The sequence below is a fragment of the Bufo bufo genome, chromosome 3, assembly GCF_905171765.1.
Source record: "Bufo bufo chromosome 3, aBufBuf1.1, whole genome shotgun sequence".
NCBI classification, from domain to species: domain Eukaryota; kingdom Metazoa; phylum Chordata; class Amphibia; order Anura; family Bufonidae; genus Bufo; species Bufo bufo.
In genome coordinates, this window is record NC_053391.1 from 35,353,002 (window position 1) to 35,374,195 (window position 21,194).

General features: G+C 47.3%; 1 protein-coding gene across 1 annotated transcript in view; it reads left to right on the forward strand.

The window, feature by feature from the left end:
- The window catches only part of DSCAM (DS cell adhesion molecule), a 414,232-nt gene that overhangs the window by 220,177 nt on the left and 172,861 nt on the right, over nucleotides 1-21,194 (forward strand). Inside the window, exons 11-14 of the mRNA XM_040423076.1 lie at nucleotides 1,813-1,986; nucleotides 19,552-19,751; nucleotides 20,193-20,289; nucleotides 20,892-21,020. Of these exons, the coding sequence (XP_040279010.1) occupies nucleotides 1,813-1,986; nucleotides 19,552-19,751; nucleotides 20,193-20,289; nucleotides 20,892-21,020 (600 nt within the window). The remainder of the gene's footprint in view (nucleotides 1-1,812; nucleotides 1,987-19,551; nucleotides 19,752-20,192; nucleotides 20,290-20,891; nucleotides 21,021-21,194) is intronic.

Consider the following 21,194-nt stretch of genomic DNA (forward strand, 5'->3'; position numbering starts at 1 on the left):
TACCTGACTACTGCCCATCCTACACTTACCTGACTACTGCCCATCCTGTACTTACCTGACTACTGCCCATCCTGTACTTACCTTACTACTGCCCATCCTACACTTACCTGACTACTGCCTATCCTGTACTTACCTGACTACTGCCCATCCTACACTTACCTGACTACTGCCCATCCTGTACTTACCGGACTACTGCCCGTGCTATAATCACTCAGGTCCCACAGGTCCATATTGGTACACCTGTACATTTCCACATAGGTTATTATGTGGCCTGCAGCCACATAACTGTAGTACTCCCCACCATGGAAGGATATCCATGAACCTGCACTCTTCTAGAAGAACCTCAGGCAGGCTGTCAGTGCAGTGAAGGTCTGTCCACCTCTGGCCGGGAAGAGACCTGAGGCTCCTCTAATACATTGTCCAGGGGTCTCCACAAACCTTCATCTCTGCAGATGTTTTACTGCTTTTACCAGACATAAGCTGTATTGTCATCAGCGTTCCACTAGATGGCAGCAGTGAGTCGCTGAGTATAATTTCCGTCTTCTGTATATTATTTCTTTATTTTGTTGGTGTGTTTTTATTTCTAAAATGATTTAGTCCCACAACAAGCAATCATACGTTTTTCGGCCTGTGCTACTGTTGATCTGATGCATTAATATAACTGATGGTCATTCACTGATTCCTTCTCTGTGAGTTTCATTGCAGGCACCACTAGGGGGCGCTCACTGCTAACAGATTTCTGCAGAGCCCATTGAGTTCCAAGATGTCTATATCTATGTTCATTTAGCTCCCCCTGATGGTGGCTGCATGGTGCTAGAATTTTATCATTTACATCTATGGTTGTGTGAAGGAAAGCTGGTTATTTCGGAGCTACTACCGGTACATTGTAATCACATTGCACTGCCGATACAAAGGACACGACGCGTGGAAGCATCGCTCGTATGACCTTTTTAAACAGCTTATTGGAGTGGGTGCTGACCCCCGTCGATCTGATATTGATGACCTATCCTGAGGATACATCATCAATATTCCACCACTGCACAACTCCTTTAACTGTTATACACCATTCACATCCAAAGCTGCATTCAAAATTCTGCATGTTGTCCTTGGAAATGTCTTCTCTCCTGCAGACTCAGCCAGGTCACTTCAGGTCCTACTGCTGTCTGGTGTGAGGAAGTCAACTAAATTCTGAATGCAGCTCTGGATGTGAGCGGAGCAAGAAATATCAAGATTGGCACAAGATGAGCAAAGCATTTACAACGTTACTTAGAGGGCATCTGTCAGCAGTCTTGTCCCTATGACACTGGCTGCCCTGTTACATGTGCACTTGGCAGCTGAAGACGTCTGTGTTGGTCCCATATTCATATGTTCATTGCTGAGAAAAATTATGTTTTAATATATGCAAATGAGCCTTTAGGAGCAACTGGGGCGTCGCCGTTGCACCTAGAGGTTCAGCTCTCTCTGCAACTGTTGCTGCCTGCACTTTGATTGACAGGACCGAGTGTGATCATGTTTTCTTTGCCTGGTCCTGTCAATCAAAGTGCAGAGGTCGCGGCAGTTGCAGAGAGAGCGGAGCATCTAGGTGTAATGACAACGCCCCCGTTGCTCCTAGAGGCTCATTTGCATATATTAAAACTTCATTTTTCTCACCAATGCGGACACATATGGACATGGGACCAACACGGATGCCTTCAGCTGCCAAGCGCACATGGAACAGGTCAGCCAGTGTCATAGGGACAAAACTGCTGACAGATGCCCTTTAACTGTTAGGAGTTCCCATTAATAATGACGGTGTGTCCTTCATCTCTGCAGGTGCTGGAGTTCCTCAGTTTCAGCCCATCGCTCTGAACGGTCGTATACAGCTTCTCAGTAATGGTTCTTTACTGATTAAGCACATCCTGGAGGAAGATAGCGGATACTACCTCTGCAAGGTCAGCAATGATGTGGGAGCTGACGTCAGCAAGTCCATGTATCTCACGGTTAAAAGTAAGAACTGGAACCATTTCTTTCTTGCTAACCAGGAATTTCTTTAGGTTGTGTGCTCTTCTGCTACGACAGCCCTTCATCCATGGTGATGCCACTGATATACGGATGAACGTCTGAACAGAAGTAATGTGCTGCCACCTAGTGGCCTTGCTGTGCCGTCCTTCTTTATGGCTAGACATAGCTATGGGGGGGCAGGTGCTTTCGATCCCCGTTATATGAGGAGACACCAGTGCAAACGGATCACCTATCCACATGGGTATCTGACCGGTGGGGGTCTGACTGCTTGGACTTCCACCAATCACAAGATGAGGGGCCCCCTGTCCCCGTATGAATACATCAGCGGGTCAATCATGTGCTCTGCCTCTCCATTCACTCTCTGTCGGACACCCATTCTCGGGAATGGTGGGAATCCTACTGGTCTGGCCCCTACCGATCAGATGCCGATACAGACCCCTTTACATTATGCCTCTTGGAAATTACTTAATTCCTGAATTCACTAGTTTTTTTTTTACATAAATTAAGCTTAAAGGATAACTGTCACATTTAGACCCTAATTTCAATTTTCATATATGTAGTTACTAATAACATGATATTCCAGAATACGTTACTATTAGACTGACTTACCCCATATTTAATAAGATTCAGCCCTTAGCAACCAGTCTGCATAAAACCGCAGTTTCACTATTCAGTTAAGATGGCCGCCACTGCCCTCACCCTGAGGCTAATCCCACCTGCCCTCACTAGCCAGTAACAATAGCCCCCCAAAAGTGTCAGTAACCAGAGCCCTCCCCCTAAAGGGTTAATCTCCTGCAGCACAAAGGGGTCCTCTTACCACATGTTGCTTTCATTTATACACTGAGCAGACGGCAGATCTCCCTTCCCTGGTCTGCGCTGCACCAACTCTGCATTCTCCAGCTCTGCTGAGTGAGGGAGCGTCTGCCAAGCGCAGGGACAGGGAGAAGTGCACACAGCCCAGGCACTGTTATCAGCTGCTGGGGAGGACCTGGCTTTAATCATTTACTTACAGTCCCTGGCTGTCAGTAATGTGACCTTGCACGCAGCGTCCTCCGTCCGTCAACAGATAGACGGAACATGCCTAACAACCCTATTTTAAGCACAGGTAAAAGTAGGCAGTACAGGGAACAAAACTGTGGAATTAAGGGGTAATTGAATACACAGTGAAAAGTTGAAATAGGGCCACCAAGGTGATATTAATCACCACAATCCAATACTCCAAAAAATATATATACGACAGTTATCCTTTAAAGGTGTTTTCCTCCTCTAACTGATGACCTGTCCTCGGGATAGGGCATCAGTATCTGATCGGTTGTGGTCCGACACCCGCCGATCAGCTGTTTGAGAAGGCACCTGCACTCACAGTAGCACCGCAGCCTTCTCTCTGTGTCACAGGGTAGCATTACGGGTATAAAGATAGAGCGGAGGTGCGCCCCCTGAGCTGCCACCCGGTCCCCTGTCCCTGTCTACTTGCACCACCCGCCCTAGGTGACGGGGCGCAACTGGGCGACAGTCCCTGACCTGAGTAAGTGCAAGCAGAGAGATAGAGACAGCAGGGAAGCGGACAGCCAATGAGAGGTAGCACTCGAGCGGACAGAGAGGTGGAACAAGCAGGGTACCACCAAAAACGGAAAGACGAGGCGGGTCAACTAGCCGGGGTCAGTCCAGGAGGTCACCTCAGTACGAGGGAGGAGACAGTTACAGATCCGAGAGCGGGCCGAGGTCAAAATCCGGGAGGTCACGTCAGTACAAGAGAAGAGGCAAAGACAAAATCCCAAAAGCAAGCCGAGGTCAAAATCCGAGAGGTAGCGTCAAGGTTCACAGGCAGAAGAGGTGTCAGGAAGCAGATCAAGGGTCAAATCCAAAGGTAAGCTTAATAACAGTAATAGTACACAGCCTAAGGGACCAAAATCACAGGCAACCTGTAGCCAGCAGGTTGCCTGTATTTATAGTGGGGAGTGAGGGTCATGTGACGTGGCCAGCGTCACATGACCGACAGACAGACAAGTCGAGCACCGAGTGATCAGCTCGGCGCTCAAGGCAGACCTAGGAGCAGGGAGCCTCCCAGCTAGCAAAGCCACCCTGGGAACGAGGCCGAACACAGATCCTAGCTCCCGAAGCTAAGCAGAAGGTCTGCGGGTGATGGGAGACCGAGTGCGCCTTTGGCGCCCTGTTACACTCTGCTTACCAAGCACAGCGCCGCCTATTTGATAGTGGTTGGGCTTGGTATCTCAGCTCAGCCCTATTCACGTCAATGGGGCTGATCTGTGCCAAGGTCACACAACCGATTAACGTGACATCACATGGCCTAGAAAAAGCTGAGAGAAGGCCGCAGCACTACTGTGAGTGCCAGTGTCAAACAGCTGAGGGTCAGGGGTCCCGGGTGTTGGACCCCCACTGATCAGATACTGTTGACCTTTTTCATGGATAGGTGATCAGCTAAAGTTCCAAAAAAAAAACTTTAATTGTATATATTGAAAAGTTCTATAACGTAATGTAATTTGTTTTATATTTCAAGTTCCCAGAATTTTTCAAGATCTATGCTTGCTGTCAGTGGGAAAAGCTGAAAACTTAGCCTAATGACAATTGTACCCAGTCTGGACAATGCTCTGTGAGATAAGCAGCCTGCACTCCAGAGCTAACTGATACGTTGTAGCAAACTGCAAGCAGTATTTGGCCTGTGCGTTTTTTTTCAGCTTCTGAAGGTAAACAAAAGTGTTTTCATCCACTGACAGCAAGAAGAGATGTTGAGAATGGTGAAGGATTGAAAGAAAGTAAAGTAATGCTGTAAGTCCGCAGTGGTGGTCGTGCTTGCACACTTAGTCTCCTAATAGAACTTGAACCTGCAATCCTATAATCACTTATACAACTGACTGCAATACGCCTTCATTGCAGCGTATTACGCCTGTCAGCCTATTCAGCAGGGCCTAATAGTCATACACGCAGGGCAGACGTTGTGGCCAACCCATCGGCAATCCTTGCTCACATTGTGACGAGCCAGCAGGTTTTCAGTGCGACCTCCCACCGTCTTTCTAACCGCTTAGATGCTGCGGTTGTTATTGTCCCTGGTATGTGAGGGGTTAAACAGCAGGGATCAGTGTTCTCTCCAGTCCCTGGCCATTGCAGCAAAGAGTCAGCTGTGATATACCCTCTAGAGATAAGCGAAGTTTTGAAAAATTCCATTCTCCAGCTTCGCCGAAGTTCCCCAAGAAATTTGATTTGTTAAGAATTAATTTGTCATGAATCGCTATAAATCAGGTATACCTGGAGCGTACCAGGCCACAGGGGTGTAGTGAGTGAGAGTGGTGGCGTGCCGAATGGGTGCAGTAGTTGTACTCACTTTTCTGTAGCTCCCAGGGCCGATGTGCAGTGGAGGGGAAGACGGCACAAAATCCTCGGGGGCACTCTCAATTGCAGGGAACACCAGCCAGAGGCAAGTTTAGGTGCCCTTGATGGTATAGGTGTTTAAGGTCCTTTGGTGGCTGGGCCCCTGTGTTCGTGACACCAGCACCGTAAGGTGCAAATGTTGAGGGTAGTACAAAGGATGAGGAGTCAGTTGTAGTAAAACAGTTGACATTTTACTTTAATCAAATGTCTCAGGACCGTTGGTACAGTTCATCAGTACAGTGCATTTATATGGAATAAACGATGATTCAGAAATTAGTTTAGCAATAATCCTTACAACAGGTCTGGCAATTGAGGAGTTTTCATAATGCTCTTACTTTACAGGCAAGACAAAAGTTCTCTTCTTAGATAGTTCTACTTTAAGTCCAATCTCTAGCACTCAGGTACTGAATATAATGATTTCCTTACTTTTATATTGAGCAATCCAATAAGGGCATTCTCCCTCGTGGCAGGCAAACTCTCTGCTACGTTAATTTATGCGGGATGCTCTCCTGAAATAATCAGGTTCACTATGTCCCAGAAGGCATTTAGTGAAAAAGGATAATTCTGCGCACTAATCATCCAGTTGTGTCAAGGTACCTTTAAATTCCTCCTGGTCACTGGTGCTGGTGAAGTCCCTTGGCTAGACTCAGCTCTAATGTTCACTAGACTTGCTTTATATTCGTACATAGACTCACTTGTCTGTGCTGGGCTGCTGTGACTACTTGGTCTGTCCTCTCCAGGCTTGATCAGGGCCCAGAGGAAAGAAAGGCAGCTACATCTTTGACTGAGCCTGCTCTGTTCCTCCATACACTTCCTTCTCCTCTCGGTTTCCTTTCTGCACACTTCCTCCTCACTAAACTAACTTTATTAGCTAACCCCAGACTATATATATATATATATGAGTGGTGCCAGCACCACCTAGGGGCGAATAGATGTAATGACAATGCCAGCCTGATATTAGGAAATACAATACCTTAAATACATATACAGAAATTTAAGGGGACCATTTATACACACATAAGTGGGACGCTGCATACCCAGGCCACTGTGCATTAGGGTACGACCACACAGAGCGGCACAGCTGCGGTGAAGAACTGCGCCGCCAATTAGCAGCTGCCCTTCATTTAGTAATGAAGACCACGCTGTATAGTCCTTTTTCATTATTAATGGCCGTGTGGCACCTTTAATACAGCTTTAAACAGGGGCTGTTGCTGGTATGGGGTTTGGCCAGTTAGGTGGGGGGACAATATGCTGGCATACCCACTTCTCCAACCCCAGCGCTTTCTTGCCCTACAGGTGAGAGCCCTTCTTCTGCCATCTGCTTTCCTCATTTTCCACATCATCTAATATCAATGAGGATATGTCACCAGGAACATCCAGCTCCTCCTCTCTCTGCATCTTACTGACTTTTCTAGGAAGTAAAGCCAGCAAAAGATGAAGATGGTCATCATTAAGACCTGGCCCCCCTAAAGGGTGTGGACTGGATGGTATTAGTTGGCACACTGGTGCTGGAATAATAAAGGCTTCCATCTTATTGGTATTGAATTACATTTACAGCTGATGTAGGAATAAGTAAATGTAGGAATAAATAAATGACACAGAATAACTCTCCCTGCAGTCTCCCAGCACTTTCCCTGCACTCTCCCTGCACTCTCCCTGCACTCTCCCTGCACTTTCCCTGCACTTTCCCTGCACTCTCCCTGCAGTCTCCCTGCACTCCCCCTGTACGCTCCTTGCACTTTCCCTGCACTCTCCAAGGACTTTCCCTGCACTCTCCCTGCACTCCCCCTGTATGCTCCTTGCACTCTCCCTGCAGTCTCCCAGCACTTTCCCTGCAGTCTCCCTGTACTCTCCCTGCACTCTCCCTGCAGTCTCACAGCACTTTCCCTGCACTCTCTCTGCACTCTCCAAGGACTTTCCCTGCACTCTCCCTGTACTCTCCCTGCAGTCTCCCAGCACTTTCCCTGCAGTCTCCCTGTACTCTCCCTGCACTCTCCTTGTACTCTCCCTGCAGTCTCACAGCACTTTCCCTGCACTCCCCCTGTACGCTCCTTGCACTCTCCCTGCAGTCTCCCTGTACTCTCCCTGTACTCTCCCTGTACTCTCCCTGCACTCTCCCTGCACTCTCCCTGTACTCTCCCTGCAGTCTCACAGCACTTTCCCTGCACTCTCCCTCTCCAATATTCTTCTATTACTCATTTTCAGCAACACTGTCCCTAGTGCATGAGCGATTGCGACGTCCCTCCTTGTGCTCAGCTCACAGGACAATGGCAGACGCCGCGTGGGATGAGGGTTTTATAGGGCTGTGACATCACAGGGGCTGGCTATTGGCTGATTGGTTGGCTGCACGGCATTATGGGTGATCTTGCGTTACTGGGCTTCTTGCTTTTACTTTGTAACATGTGCAGCCGCCATTTTAGGAAAACCAGATTCGTTACCACGAAGTGTGAGGAATTTTGCGAATCAAAGTTTTCCTAAACTTCTGACCAAATTCCGCTTCGAATGCTTTGCTTCGCTTCGCTGAACACTAATGCCATCTGTTTTTATAGGTATATGATGATTTACGCCAACTGCGCTGACAGCAAGCAGTAGTCTTGAAAATGATGAGGAAATAATTCACGAAGTGTAATATGCGGCATTTCATGAACGTTTGCTTGGGGCACCTATATGGCAGGTGTACATTTCTGACATTTGTTGCATACATTGAATTTGGTTAATTCAGGGCATGTAACCCTCGCCCAAGGAATGGCCCAAACTTGCCGGAACTGCCCACTTATGGATGAGGTGTCCCTAAGCCCCACACTTTTTCAGCCCAAATTTGCTAGGACTGTGTCTGAGAATTGAGGACAGTCCTTGCAAATTTGGGGCTGTTGACAACTATGTTGCTGGTGCCTACTACCGCTGCCATTAATTGGTTTTGCATAATGCCAGCTGCAGGGTCCTCCTTCCCATCTCCTCTTCCCGGATGGCGGCGCAGGCTGCGCTCCGACTGACACAAACCGTAAAAGGAAAAGGATTTTGCTAATTTGTTTTCCTGTCCGAGGATATTTTGGCATTTTCCCAGCATGCACTGCACACGTTCAGCTGAAGAACGAGACTAGCGCAAGAGGATGCATAAAGGGGAACCCTGATTCCACACCTGCTTATAGGCTTTAATTATTAAACCCGGCTAACCGTGAAACCCATAGGAACCAATCAGAACTCAGCTTACATTTCTTTATCTGCGCTGGAAAAAAATGAAAGCCGTCTGATTGGTTGCTGTGGATAACAGAGACTGTTTGGGTAAATGAGGCCCATAGAGCGGAATTTAACATCCCCCTTCCTCCAGATTAAGGTAATATCACCAGAAAATGCACATTTTGAAAGGTGATGTCAGGAAGATTCTGAGTGGTGATATCTATTTTTATCATATGCCGTGGATATTTATATACGAACACCCCTAACCTAAGGCATGTGAATCACAAATCGTGACCCCCTATGTTACATTGCAAAATTAATCCCCAGACCTGACCCTCTAAACAAATACAGGCAGAGACCGGATCCAAGAAAAGACCCACTAAAGAAATTCAGACCCCCAAACCATCTAAATATAGAATTTAGACCCTCAAAATAAATATAGACCCCAGATCAGACCCCCTAGTCAGATAATGACCCCACACCAGACCCCCAAAACAAATACAGGCACGGACTGGATCCAAAACCAGACCCAATAAAGAAACATATCCCTCAGACCCCCTAAATACAGAACTCAGACCCTCTAATTAAATACAGACCTCAGACCCTAAACAAATACAGCCCCCAGACCTCATACCATCTATATAAATTTAGACCCCGGACCAGACCCCCTAATTATATAATGACCACAGACCAGAACCCCTAAATACAGACCCCAGACCAGACCACCCCCCCTAAATACAGTCCTCAGACACTCTAAATAAATACAGACCCCCTAAAGAGACTTCATAAACATACAGATCCCAGATCCTCTAAGTGAACAGACCCCAGACCAGACCCCCTAAATAAATACTACAAATACTAGACCCCATATACGAATGCACACCCCAGACCCTCTAAATACAGACCCCCTAAATATACAGTCTCCAAACCAGACCATTTAGTTATAGAGCTAGATCACTTTATCAGATCCATACCCTAGAGCAGATCCCCCCCTAAGTAAATACAGACTGCATATCAGACCCCCTAAACAAATACAGTCCCTAGACCCCCTAAATACAAATCCCTGACCCCTATACAAATGAAGACCCCCCAAATAAATATAGACCCCAGACCAAATTCTCTGATCAGATAACCCAGACCTTCTAAACAAATACACACCCCAGACCAAGCCCTCTGAACAAATCCAGGCACAGACTGGATCCAACACCCGACTCCCTAAAGAAATACAGATCTCCTAAATACAGACCCCCAGACCAGACCCCCTAATCAAATACAGACCTCAGACCCTCTAAAAAAATACAGATGCAGCGCACAGACGATGCTCCCGGTGGGGGTCCCTTTAAGAGGGAAAAAAAGTTACTAGTTTTGCCATGACACCAGTTGCAATGAAGCAACAAGGGCACAGAGCCCGTTTTAGTGATAATGTAGGTGGTGGTACCCAGTGTAGGAATGCCAGAGTGGTGCAGGGTGGCCTAAATGTCCCTTAATGGTGTTGCATGTGTCACGGTGCTCCTACCTAGATACACTGAAACCCCAGGCGTTGTCGTGCGAAGCAGAGCAAGGGCTAATTGAGTCCAGACCTTGCGATGAAGTGGACAACAGCTTTACTTGAATAAATGTTCATCAGAAAAAAATCTTTCAACTTTGTCTTGGTTACTAGCAGGCTTTGGCATAAATTCTGGCAGGAAAACACACTCAGCACTGCTACATCTGTTGTTCTCTGGCTCTGCTGTACTAACAGGCTTAAATAGGAATCTTTTCCTTTCCTTTCTGCTGTACTGACTGTAACTTTCTGTAGTCTGGTCTGTCTTTACCTCTCTCCAGGGGGCTTTCTTCCTGGCTTTTGAGGCTCTTTACCTTGGCCTCCTGATCTAGCAGAGCTGAAGGTGTTCTGGTTGGCTTGGACACAGCCTTCCCCTAGCAGGGGGTACTCTATTCTGACTCCTAACTAGCTAAACTCATCCCTAGAGGGGGAAAATAGGATGAAAAGAAGGCTCCATTCTAGACAATGTAGCTCTGCCATATATGCTGCCACCTGCTGGTGAACCAGGCACATTACGCTTAAACATAACGGTTGCATGGAAATGGGAATACACATTTTGCAGGCCCTGGAAATTAATACAGCGGATGACACATGGTTAACCGTAGGGGATAGTAGAGGGGTGCAGAAGGTGGAAAATTGGAAATGCACCTCTGGGGCGTTACACAGACCACAAACTAAACCCCCTAATCAGATAATAACCACAGATCAGACCCTCTAAACAAATCCAGGCAGAGACTGGATCCAAGAACTGACTCCCTAAGGAAATACAGACCCCAGATACTATAAATACAGGCCCCAGACCAGACCCCTATTCTGATTCTAACCCAGACCAGACCCTCTACAGACCCCAGACCAGAACTTCTAAATTAAAACAGACTCGTGGACCAATAAATTACAGACCCCAGACCAGACCCCCTAATCAGATAATGACCCCAGACCCCCTAATCAGATAATGACCCCAGACCAGCAGACAGAATCAAGCCTGTATTAGAAGGGCAGATTGCGCTCGTTAGAGATCATCTGGCAGTGTAATAATGCTGTCGATTACCCAATGCTCGTTCATCGGGCAATCCAAATCTTTTGACATGTTTAAACATCATCCCTTGCAGGCAGCAGATCGCGGTGTGTAATCACGATCTGTATAGGGAAGAGAGATGAGGAGGGGATCGCTGCATGTAATAGCAGTGGTCTCCTCCGCTAGCGAGCAGGCGATTGCCGGGAAGGAACACTTCATTCCCGACAATCGCTGCCAGAATCGGGCTGTGTAATAAAGCCTGGCTGAGAGTTATACGGAGGGGTTGAGTTGCCCTCTGCATTTTAATACTTGGCGGATTTGTTTTTTTTCCCTCCTAGTCCCGTCCTTGTATAAATATGAAGGGGAAATCTGCATTCCCTATGTGAGATAATAAGGCAGCAGATGTATCCCTTCATGGGTACAGAGAGGCGCGGGCTGATATCTGAGCGAGGGCGCACAGCTTTCATATTAAATATTTAACAAAGTTTAACTAAACCGACTGTAGTCGTCGCCGCTTTCACTTATCACTACAAAGGCTCTTTGAAGTGGGAAGGCTGCGAAATACCTTAATCTTCTCGCTGAAAGACAGAAGGGAGATGCAGATTCTGGAGGCTCGCGGAGCCCGCCGCATAAATCCCTATCTAGCCTGAATCGCATTATGCAACTGACGCTGCGCAGAAGCGCCATAGCATCCTATTTATACGGGCGCCTCCGATCATGTGCAAAAATTATATACCAGCACAGATGCCTTCAGCTGCCAAGCCCACATGTAACAGGACAACCTACATAGAAAATGCCAGACCGCTGGTACTGAATTATGTCCTTTATTACAAAATCACATTATACTACATACATGATTAAAAGAATCAGTGCAGGAGATAAAAGCAACATCACTGGAGGAGACATACAATGAACGGAGTCCCTATCTTAGAAAAATGTACAAAGACATGATCATGCATATGAGAAAAGGAACATTTACCCATACAGAGTCTCCTCCAGGATGGCGCCAACCCCAACGCGCGTTTCGGCGTACCTTCGTCTGGGGGTCAGGTCAGCCAGTGTCATAGGGACAAAACTGCTGACAGATGCCCTTTAATTGCCCTCCCCAACCAATCCCTAGTGAGTTGTAATCAGTGTCAGACTGGGGTGCCCAGGGCCGGTGCAAGGATTTTTGTGACATGGAGGGGGAGAAATGTGACATGGAGGGGGAGAAATGTGACATGTCACATTTCTCCCCCCTCCATGTCACATTTCTCCCCCCTCCATGTCACATTTCTCCCCCCTCCATGTCACATTTCTCCCCCCTCCATGTCACATTTCTCCCCCTCCATGTCACATTTCTGTCTGCCGCAGCTCCCCTTCTCCTCTGTGTGCAGGGCCGGTTCTAGGTGAAATGGGGCCCTGGGGCGAAAAACAATAAGGGAACCCCCCGACACTTGCTGACTTTAACGTCCCGTGTTGACTCTGGAGATTTAATTTGTGGACGTTCATACAGAAGAAACTGTATATTGTGTGGCACAGTGTAGCGGTATACTGTATATTGTGTGGCACAGTGTAGGCTATATGTGTATAACAAAACTTACAATTACTTGGCTTGGCCCTTGGGGATCTCGGACACCACTTCCACACTTTGGCCGGGGGCTCGGCGGAGCTAATGTTGTGTTTTATCCTAATGAGAAAGATTTCATAATAAGGATTTGGAGAAGGGCAGAGGGATAGCAGAGCAGAGAGAGGCTGGTGCTGCTACTAGGGGGTCATACCATGGGGGAGTAATAAAGCCCACCATAATGCCTCCCAGTAGAAATAATTCTCCTTATAATGTGACAGTGCAAAAAATACCTCCTTGTAATGCCCCCAGTTGAGCTAATATTCCAAATAGTGCCCCCATAATGTGCCAGTATAAAATACCTCTATATAGTGCCCCCAGTAAATGCTGCATAGTGCTCCTCTCCACCCTCCCTCCTAGTGCCCCCCATAATGTACCAGTATAAAATGCACCATATATAGTGCCCCAGTAGATGCCCTCAGTGTCCCCCATAATTTGCATGTATAAAATATCCCCTTCTTAGTGCCCCCGTAGATGACCCCATAGTACTCCTCTCCCCCTTCCCCATAGTACCCACCATAATGTGTCACAGTATATGCTACTGTACAGAGCCCCCCATATAAAATACCCCTTCTTTGTGGCCTCAATAGATGCCCCTATAGTGCCCACCAATAATGTGCCAGTAAGAAGTGCCCCCATAGATGCCCCCCAATCATGTGCCAGTAATAAGAGCCCCCCCCACCATCTTGTGCCAGTAACAAGAGCCCCCCCATATCATGTGCCAGTAGCCAGAGCCCCCCATATCATGTGCCAGTAGCCAGAGCCCCCCCCCATCATGTGCCAGTAGCCAGAGGCCCCCCCCATCATGTGCCAGTAGCCAGAGGCCCCCCCCATCATGTGCCAGTAGCCAGAGGCCCCCCCCATCATGTGCCAGTAGCCAGAGGCCCCCCCATCATGTGCCAGTAGCCAGAGCCCCCCCATCATGTGCCAGTAGCCAGAGCCCCCCCATCATGTGCCAGTAGCCAGAGCCCCCCCATCATGTGCCAGTAGCCATAGTGGCCGCAGCTGTGTCACTGTCAGGCCAGTGATTGGCTCAGAGGGAAAGGTCCGCAAACTTGTCGGGAGCCCAGAGAGAAGATACCAGGACCACACAGAGGAGAACAGCCGCGGGCAGGTGGCTGGTGGCGCGCAAGTGATTTATTTAAAAATAATAATAAATTTCATTGTCTTATAGGTATGGGTCACACTGCTGGGACCCGCTTCTATATTGAGAATGGAGCCCTGAAAGTGGTGGAGGGCGCACTGCGCATACGCAGCCGCCCTCCATTTATTTTCTATGGGGCCGCCACAAATGGCCATGTGCTGGCTCTGCTATTTCCGTCGGGCAGTGTGCTCCCATTTACTTCTATGGGGAGACGGCTTGGTGGTGGCCAGACCGGAGTCCTTCAGCCACCACCTTGCAGGGCTCCGTTACTGATGTAGGTGGGACCCACATGTATAAGGGTACTTTCACACTTGCGGCAGAGGATTCCGGTAGGCAGTTCCATCTCCAGAACTGCCCTCCGGATCTGTCAAAACGTATGCCAACTGATGGCATTTGTCAGATGGATCAGGATCCTGATCCGTATGGCAAATGCATTGAAATGCATTGAAATCCGTCTCTCCGGTGTCATCCAGAAAAACGGATCCGGTATTTTTTTTTTTCACATTTTTTGCGGTCTGAGCATGCGCAGACCGCAATGCCGGATCTGTTTTGCCGGAACACTCGGGGCTGGATCCGGCATTAATGCATTTCAATGGGAAAAAAATGCCGGATCCGTCATTCCGGCAAGTGTTCCGGAATTTTCTTGTTTTTTTGCAGGATGAGGCGGAGTACATACAATTTTTAGATGGCATGGCATTAGACTTTGTTTTGGCGCTGTTTTTTTTTTAAATTTTTTTATGGCATTCACCTGAGGGGATAGATCGGGTCATATTTTTATAGAGCGGGTTGTTACAGACGCAGCGATACCGAATATATGTCTGTTTTTCTTTTTTTTCAGTTATTTATAATTTTACATGACTTTATTATGGGAAAGATGCGTTTTTTTTTTTTTTTTTACTTGAAACCTAGATATCCTACAGGTTAATACAAAAAAATAACTTAAAAAAAACTAAAGCAACTTGGATGTTTTTTTTTTTTAAGGGAACATCGTGAATTGAAACAGCGGGTAATTGCGATAAATCTTGTAATAATCATGGAGGCCGTCGCTGTGATTACCAGCATCTGTGCCGCTCTCCATACCGCACTAAACAGCGGCCTCTTCATCCGAGAGAGGCGCCTCGTGCCAGATTCTCCCGACTGAACAGTCCATTAAGTATGGGTTAATATACGAGCCGCGCGCTGCCTTGTCTTTACAGATGTACGCTTTCTGCCAAATGAATGTCTGACGCGCTCCGCCAGTTTATAGGCTGTTATATCAGGGCAATTAACTCTGAGATACACACAATCCCGGCCGCTCTGCGCTCCTCTAAACCATCAAAAAGGAGAAAGCAGCTTTTTTTTATCATTTGTTAGATTTTTTTTGATTTTTTATTAAAAGCTGCAAAATTTATAATGGATCCCATTTGGATCATCTATGGCATTTATATGGCGCTCTGCTAACTCCCAATGTACACATGCTCAACCTGTGGCGTACCTTCCGTAGTGGAGGCCCCATAGTGCTACTGCTATGGTGTCTGGGGTGGGGGCAACTGAACCACTTCTTCTGTTCCCAACAGGAAAACATTGCATCTACATGCAGCCGCCACTAGGGGTAACGCCCCCGTTGCTCCTAGAGGCTCATTTGCATATATTAAAACTTCATTTTTCTCAGTAATTCGTCCTCTGACTGGCCCTGTCTGCCTGTCTTCAGTCGGCGCAGGCGCACTGAGAGGAGGACGCTCGCTCAGCCGCTCCTTCCTCAGTGCGCCTGCGCCGGGTGTAGATGTGACGCCATAGGCGCATTGAGGATGGAGCGGCCGAGCGAGCATCCTCCTCTCAGTGCGCCTGCGCCGACTGAAGACAGGTACGGCGCAGGCGCCAGATTTTGAACGCAGACAGGGCCAGCCAGAGGACGAGCGCGTTCGCTGGCCCTGTCAATCAACATGAGGAGGGGCATCTTTATGAAAGGAGGATGCGGCTGCTACCAGCAATTAGCCGCCCTACTTGCTGGTAGAGAGCTCATTTGCATATTATAAAAGTCAGTTTTTTTAAGACTAACTACCAGTATGAACAGACCCCAGAGGTAGGTGAGTTCATACACAGGAATACCTACAGTCCTATCTAGCCCTATAGGACCCTGGTACTAATGGCTGGGACGAGACTACCTGTTCCTCCAAATGGAAGGACGAACAGGAGTCTCCTACAGGCCTAATACAAACAATAGGGAAAATGCAACACACAGAACCCAAACAAAATACAAGAAGGGAAAGGAAAGACTTAACTTCAAAGGAGCTATGGAAGCACCAGGAACTCAGCCGAGATCCACACGCCAGCAATCCAAAACTGAAGCTAAAGCTATAAACCGCACATCATACTGGGAAAAGCAACTAAAAATGAGGGAGGTTAAATTACCACATTAGCAACACCTAAAGCAAGGAGTGTGGTCATTACCAGAAACAACACAGACACCTATTGATCCACAGGGATAACCTGTCAGATCAAACCACGTGTTGCCAGTCTCACCAAACTCCTGCCACCTGTCGCGGAAACGTCCGTGACAGACAACCACAGTGCCCCCTGACAACTACAGTGCCTCCATAATACTGACAACCATAGTCCCCCCATAATAATGACAACCATAGTCCCCCAATAATGCTGACAGCCGCAGTGCTCCCATAATACTGACAGCCGCAGTACCCCATAATACTGACAACTACAGTGCCTCCATAATACTGACAGCCACAGTGCTTCTATAATACTGACAGCCACAGTGCCTCCATAATACTGACAGCCACAGTGCCTCCATAATACTGACAGCCACAGTGCCTCCATAATACTGACAGCCACAGTGCCTCCATAATACTGACAGCCACAGTGCCTCCATAATACTGACAGCCACAGTGCCCCCATAATACTGACAGCCACAGTGCCTCCATAATACTGAAAGCCACAGTGCCTCCATAATACTGAAAGCCACAGTGCCTCCATAATACTGACAGCCACAGTGCCTCCATAATACTGACAGCCACAGTGCCTCCATAATACTGACAGCCACAGTGCCTCCATAATACTGACAGCCACAGTGCCTCCATAATACTGACAGCCGCAGTGCCCCCATAATACTGACAACTACAGTGCCCCCATAATACTGACAGCCACAGTGCCCCCATAATACTGACAGCCACAGAGCCCCCATAATACTGACAGCCACAGTGGCCCCATAATATTGACAACTACAGTGCCCCCATAATACTGACAACCATAGTCCCCCCATATTAATGACAACCACAGTGCCCCCATAATATTGACAGCCACAGTTTCCCCATAATACTGACAACTACAGCGCCCCCATAATACTGACAACTACAGTGCCCCCATAATACTGACAAACATAGTCCCCCCATATTAATGACAGCCATAGTCCCCCCATAATACTGACAACCATAGTCCCCCCCATATTAATGACAGCCACAGTATGCCCATAATACTGACAGCCACAGTTTCCCCATAATATTGACAACTACAGTGCCTCCATAATACTCACAGCCACAGTTCCCCCATAATACTGACAACTACAGTGCCTCCATAATACTCACAGCCACAGTTCCCCCATAATACTGAAAGCCACACTGCCCCTTTATTACTGACAGTCACAGTGCCCCCATAATACTGACAGCCACAGTGCCCCCATAATACTGACAGCCACAGTGCCCCCATAATACTTACATCATGTGTACTCTCTTAATAGTGACCAATCACCGTGCCCTCCAACAGACCCGAACAGCCAGTAATGGGGCAGTAAGGCGCTGGTCCTCCTGTCACTGCAGGCTCCTAGCACATATCCTCTCACTCTTAGTTGTGCCCCCTGTCCCTTCTATTTGTAGCTATTTGCAATATGACAAACTCTGCTCTGCTACATCGCTGTTTGACACCCTCACTAAGACTCACATTCACTTGTACCAATTAAATCCCCTCGTTTTCCTATAACGTGACCTGAAAGCGCTTCAAAGTGAATGAGATCGGATCCCTAATTGTCTGCAGCCTTTACCCTGACATCCTCAATCAGATCTCGCTGCTTCTGGCAATCCACTGGCTGTCAGTCCTGTGAACGCCTCACATCAAACGAGGCTGTGGCTGCCTGCAAACACATGTCTGAGACTGCGGCAAGAGGAGATGTCCAACCGGGTCTTGCAGACTGATCCAAATCCTACACAGCTGTTTCTTAACTTTATCTGTTCCTGGGAAAGCTGGGTGACAACCGCCATGGTCGTCTGTGCTCAGTTCTCCCATTTGTCCTGATTACATTCTACAGTTTTACATTTATATCAGTTTTTGTATAAAAATATATGAGCAGCCATGCACGGAAACTACATTTGCAGCAATCCATAAAGCAGTTGACTGCTCATTGCCTCTACAGCGGCCACTACAGGGGAAATGTAGTATTCCATGCAGTGAAGGTTCGCTTTCCATAGAAACAAGCAGAGATCCTGATGCAATCCGGACGTGATGGCTGACACGTTATGTAGGTGTCTGTGACAGACATTCATATAAAAATTACTAATGGTAAATGACAAACTCAGCTCTGCTACATCTGTATGCTCTTGCTATGTAAGCCGCTCACTGTCTAATGATTTTCCTGCACGATCCTGACATGTCCCCAGATACACACGTGTGACACATGAAAAGGTCATGTCAGAGGCCGTTATCATCCCTCAGGAAGCACTTTCATTCATTTACTTGATTATGTCTCTCCACTGAGACGAGAGTGAGATGCAGAGTTGAGCGTCCTGTGTATGGAGGCTGATGGCTGCCCTGGAGCCGCCCCCTTCAGTCTGTTCCTGGGAAAGCTGGGTCAGAAAAGCAGGATGATGAAGACCACTGCAGCCTTTACACTGGACTTCTGAATGGCAGCCATTGATCAGATCCGTAGACAAACGGTTCATAATGAGGGACTAACATTCAGAAGCCTGGAAAACCGAGGACCACGTGGCAGCCATATCACTGAGGCCCACTGGTCCTTTGCCCCTAGCCCATGCAAGACGATGACGCCTGTGGTCAGGTACACTTGCAGGTCGTCTAGGTTTCGAATGGTCTGACGTGACACTTGGGTGCCTCTCACCTCCCTTAATTGTGCCTGGAGTTTTGTTGCATTCATCATCCGGTTCCGCAGGGCATTGTTCTCAATGAAGCGGTCATCAGTGTGAGATGTGGCCAAAGGAAGTCCACTTCTCTGCCTTTCTGTGACTCTTCCAGTCTCTCCATATCTCTGATACAACCTGCTGATGACTCTCTGTGACGCTCTAAGCTCAGTGGCCACTTCCATCTGAGAACATCCTGCATGAAACCTCGCAACGGCGAGGTACTGCTGATCAATTGTTAGGTGTCGTCTTGGTCTCATGATGTCAAAATGTGAACAGCATGATGAGGAGGAGTGTTTAAATACCAATTCTAATTAAACCAGGAAATTTATTGGGCGTTTCATGGATTAAACACCTGTTGTGAATTTTGCCGTTAAGCTCCTTGTTAGAGAACAGCAAGTTGAGCAAAAAAGTACCGAAACATTGAACAGTTGGACATGTGCATTCAAAAGTTTAGAGAAGGTCACATTGAGTTCACCTGTAAAGGTTAGAGGGCATTTTAGGTTCATCCTGAAATCTTATATCTGTCTACTTATATATTTTTTTGTCTTTGACCTTTAGTTCCCGCAAGAATCATTTCCTACCCTAACACCACTCTGGCCACTCAAGGCCAAAAGAAAGAGATGAACTGCACGGCCCACGGCGAGAAGCCCATCATAGTCCGCTGGGAGAAGGAGGACCGCATGATAAATGTCCCTGAGATGTCCCGGTACCAGGTGTCCACCAAGGAGGTGGGAGATGAAGTGCTGTCCATACTGCAGGTACAGTCCACGGATGGATGTGCTGAGTCCTCCAGGGAGAGGCGCTGTTTTTAGCTGTTAATAGGGTCTTAAATGTATGCCGCACCCCCCTCCCCCCGGCACATGACAACCCCAGCATCCAATTTCACCCTTTCAGCCCATTCGGGGTAGTGGATACAAGTGAACCCATTATTTGGGTATCTTGGGCACAGGTCCTAATTTAATGGGGTCTGTCCTGGATACAGATTCCTTTCATATAGCCTTCTAATATTCACGCCATGAACTTGCCTCAAAATTGGGGCAACAAAGTGGGCACGCTTCCATAGCTGATCTCCTGTCACCCCGTCTCCTGCCGACAGACACTTGTTCTTCAGGTTCTTGGTTGTAGACTACGTCCAGTGGGTTTTCTAGTATCCTTAAAGTGATTTCAGGCCTGATATCTGCTTCTAATTTCCACTGCAGATCTTGCCCACCGTCCGGGAGGATTCGGGCTTCTTTTCGTGTCATGCGATCAATTCTTTCGGAGAAGATCGAGGGATCATCCAGTTGACTGTACAAGGTACATGGGAGGAGTGCTCCCAGGTGTAGTCTTAGAGGATGCTATTCCAGTCAATGTATTATTCACTTTGGCCACAAAATATATGCAGTGTATACTGGTAAAACAGATACTTGCATTATATTCTTTACATTTGTTCACAATAACTAAAGATTAAACATCTTAATTTATGATCGGTCTGTGGAGCAAAACAGAATACAGAATGATAAAATTCTATTCTAAGTACCTGCGGTCACCACTAGGGGGAGCTTCCTGTGTGCTGTTTATACATTGAACTCAGTAACAACACAGCTGAGCTCCCTCTAGTGGTGGCTGCAGGCAGCTAGAATGTTATCATGTCTGTGCAGGAGATTTGGAGCTGTGTGTCAGAAAAACTGATCTCTGACTGCTGTAAAGATATAGTTAGATGTCAATTGGCACAGAATGTGGCATCTAAAAACGGCATATATTAGAGGACAGCTGGACCCTTAGCAAATAGTACCAGGTCCAGTTGTGTTGCGCAAGCAAATTATTATTATTTTTTTACTAAGAATTAGTTTTTTTTGCACCTCTTCTAATGTGTGACTGAAACTGCTTCTAAGCATATATCATCATTTCTCCTCCAGAACCTCCAGATCCTCCAGAAATTGAGATCCGAGAAGTGAGAGCACGAAGCATTGCCCTTCGCTGGACTATGGGATTTGATGGCAACAGTCCAATTACCGGATACGATATTGAATGCAAAAATAAATCAGGTATTAGTGTATTCTGCGCAAGCGGCACTCACGGAATGCTTACATTGTACTGGCCGAATCTTGTATTATGGCACCATCTGCTGGACATGGTTAGTACTGCAGCATCCTTATGTAGTTTTCCCCTATGTGGGAGCATTTAATGATATATATTTGTCCCTTACTATTAGACTGTGA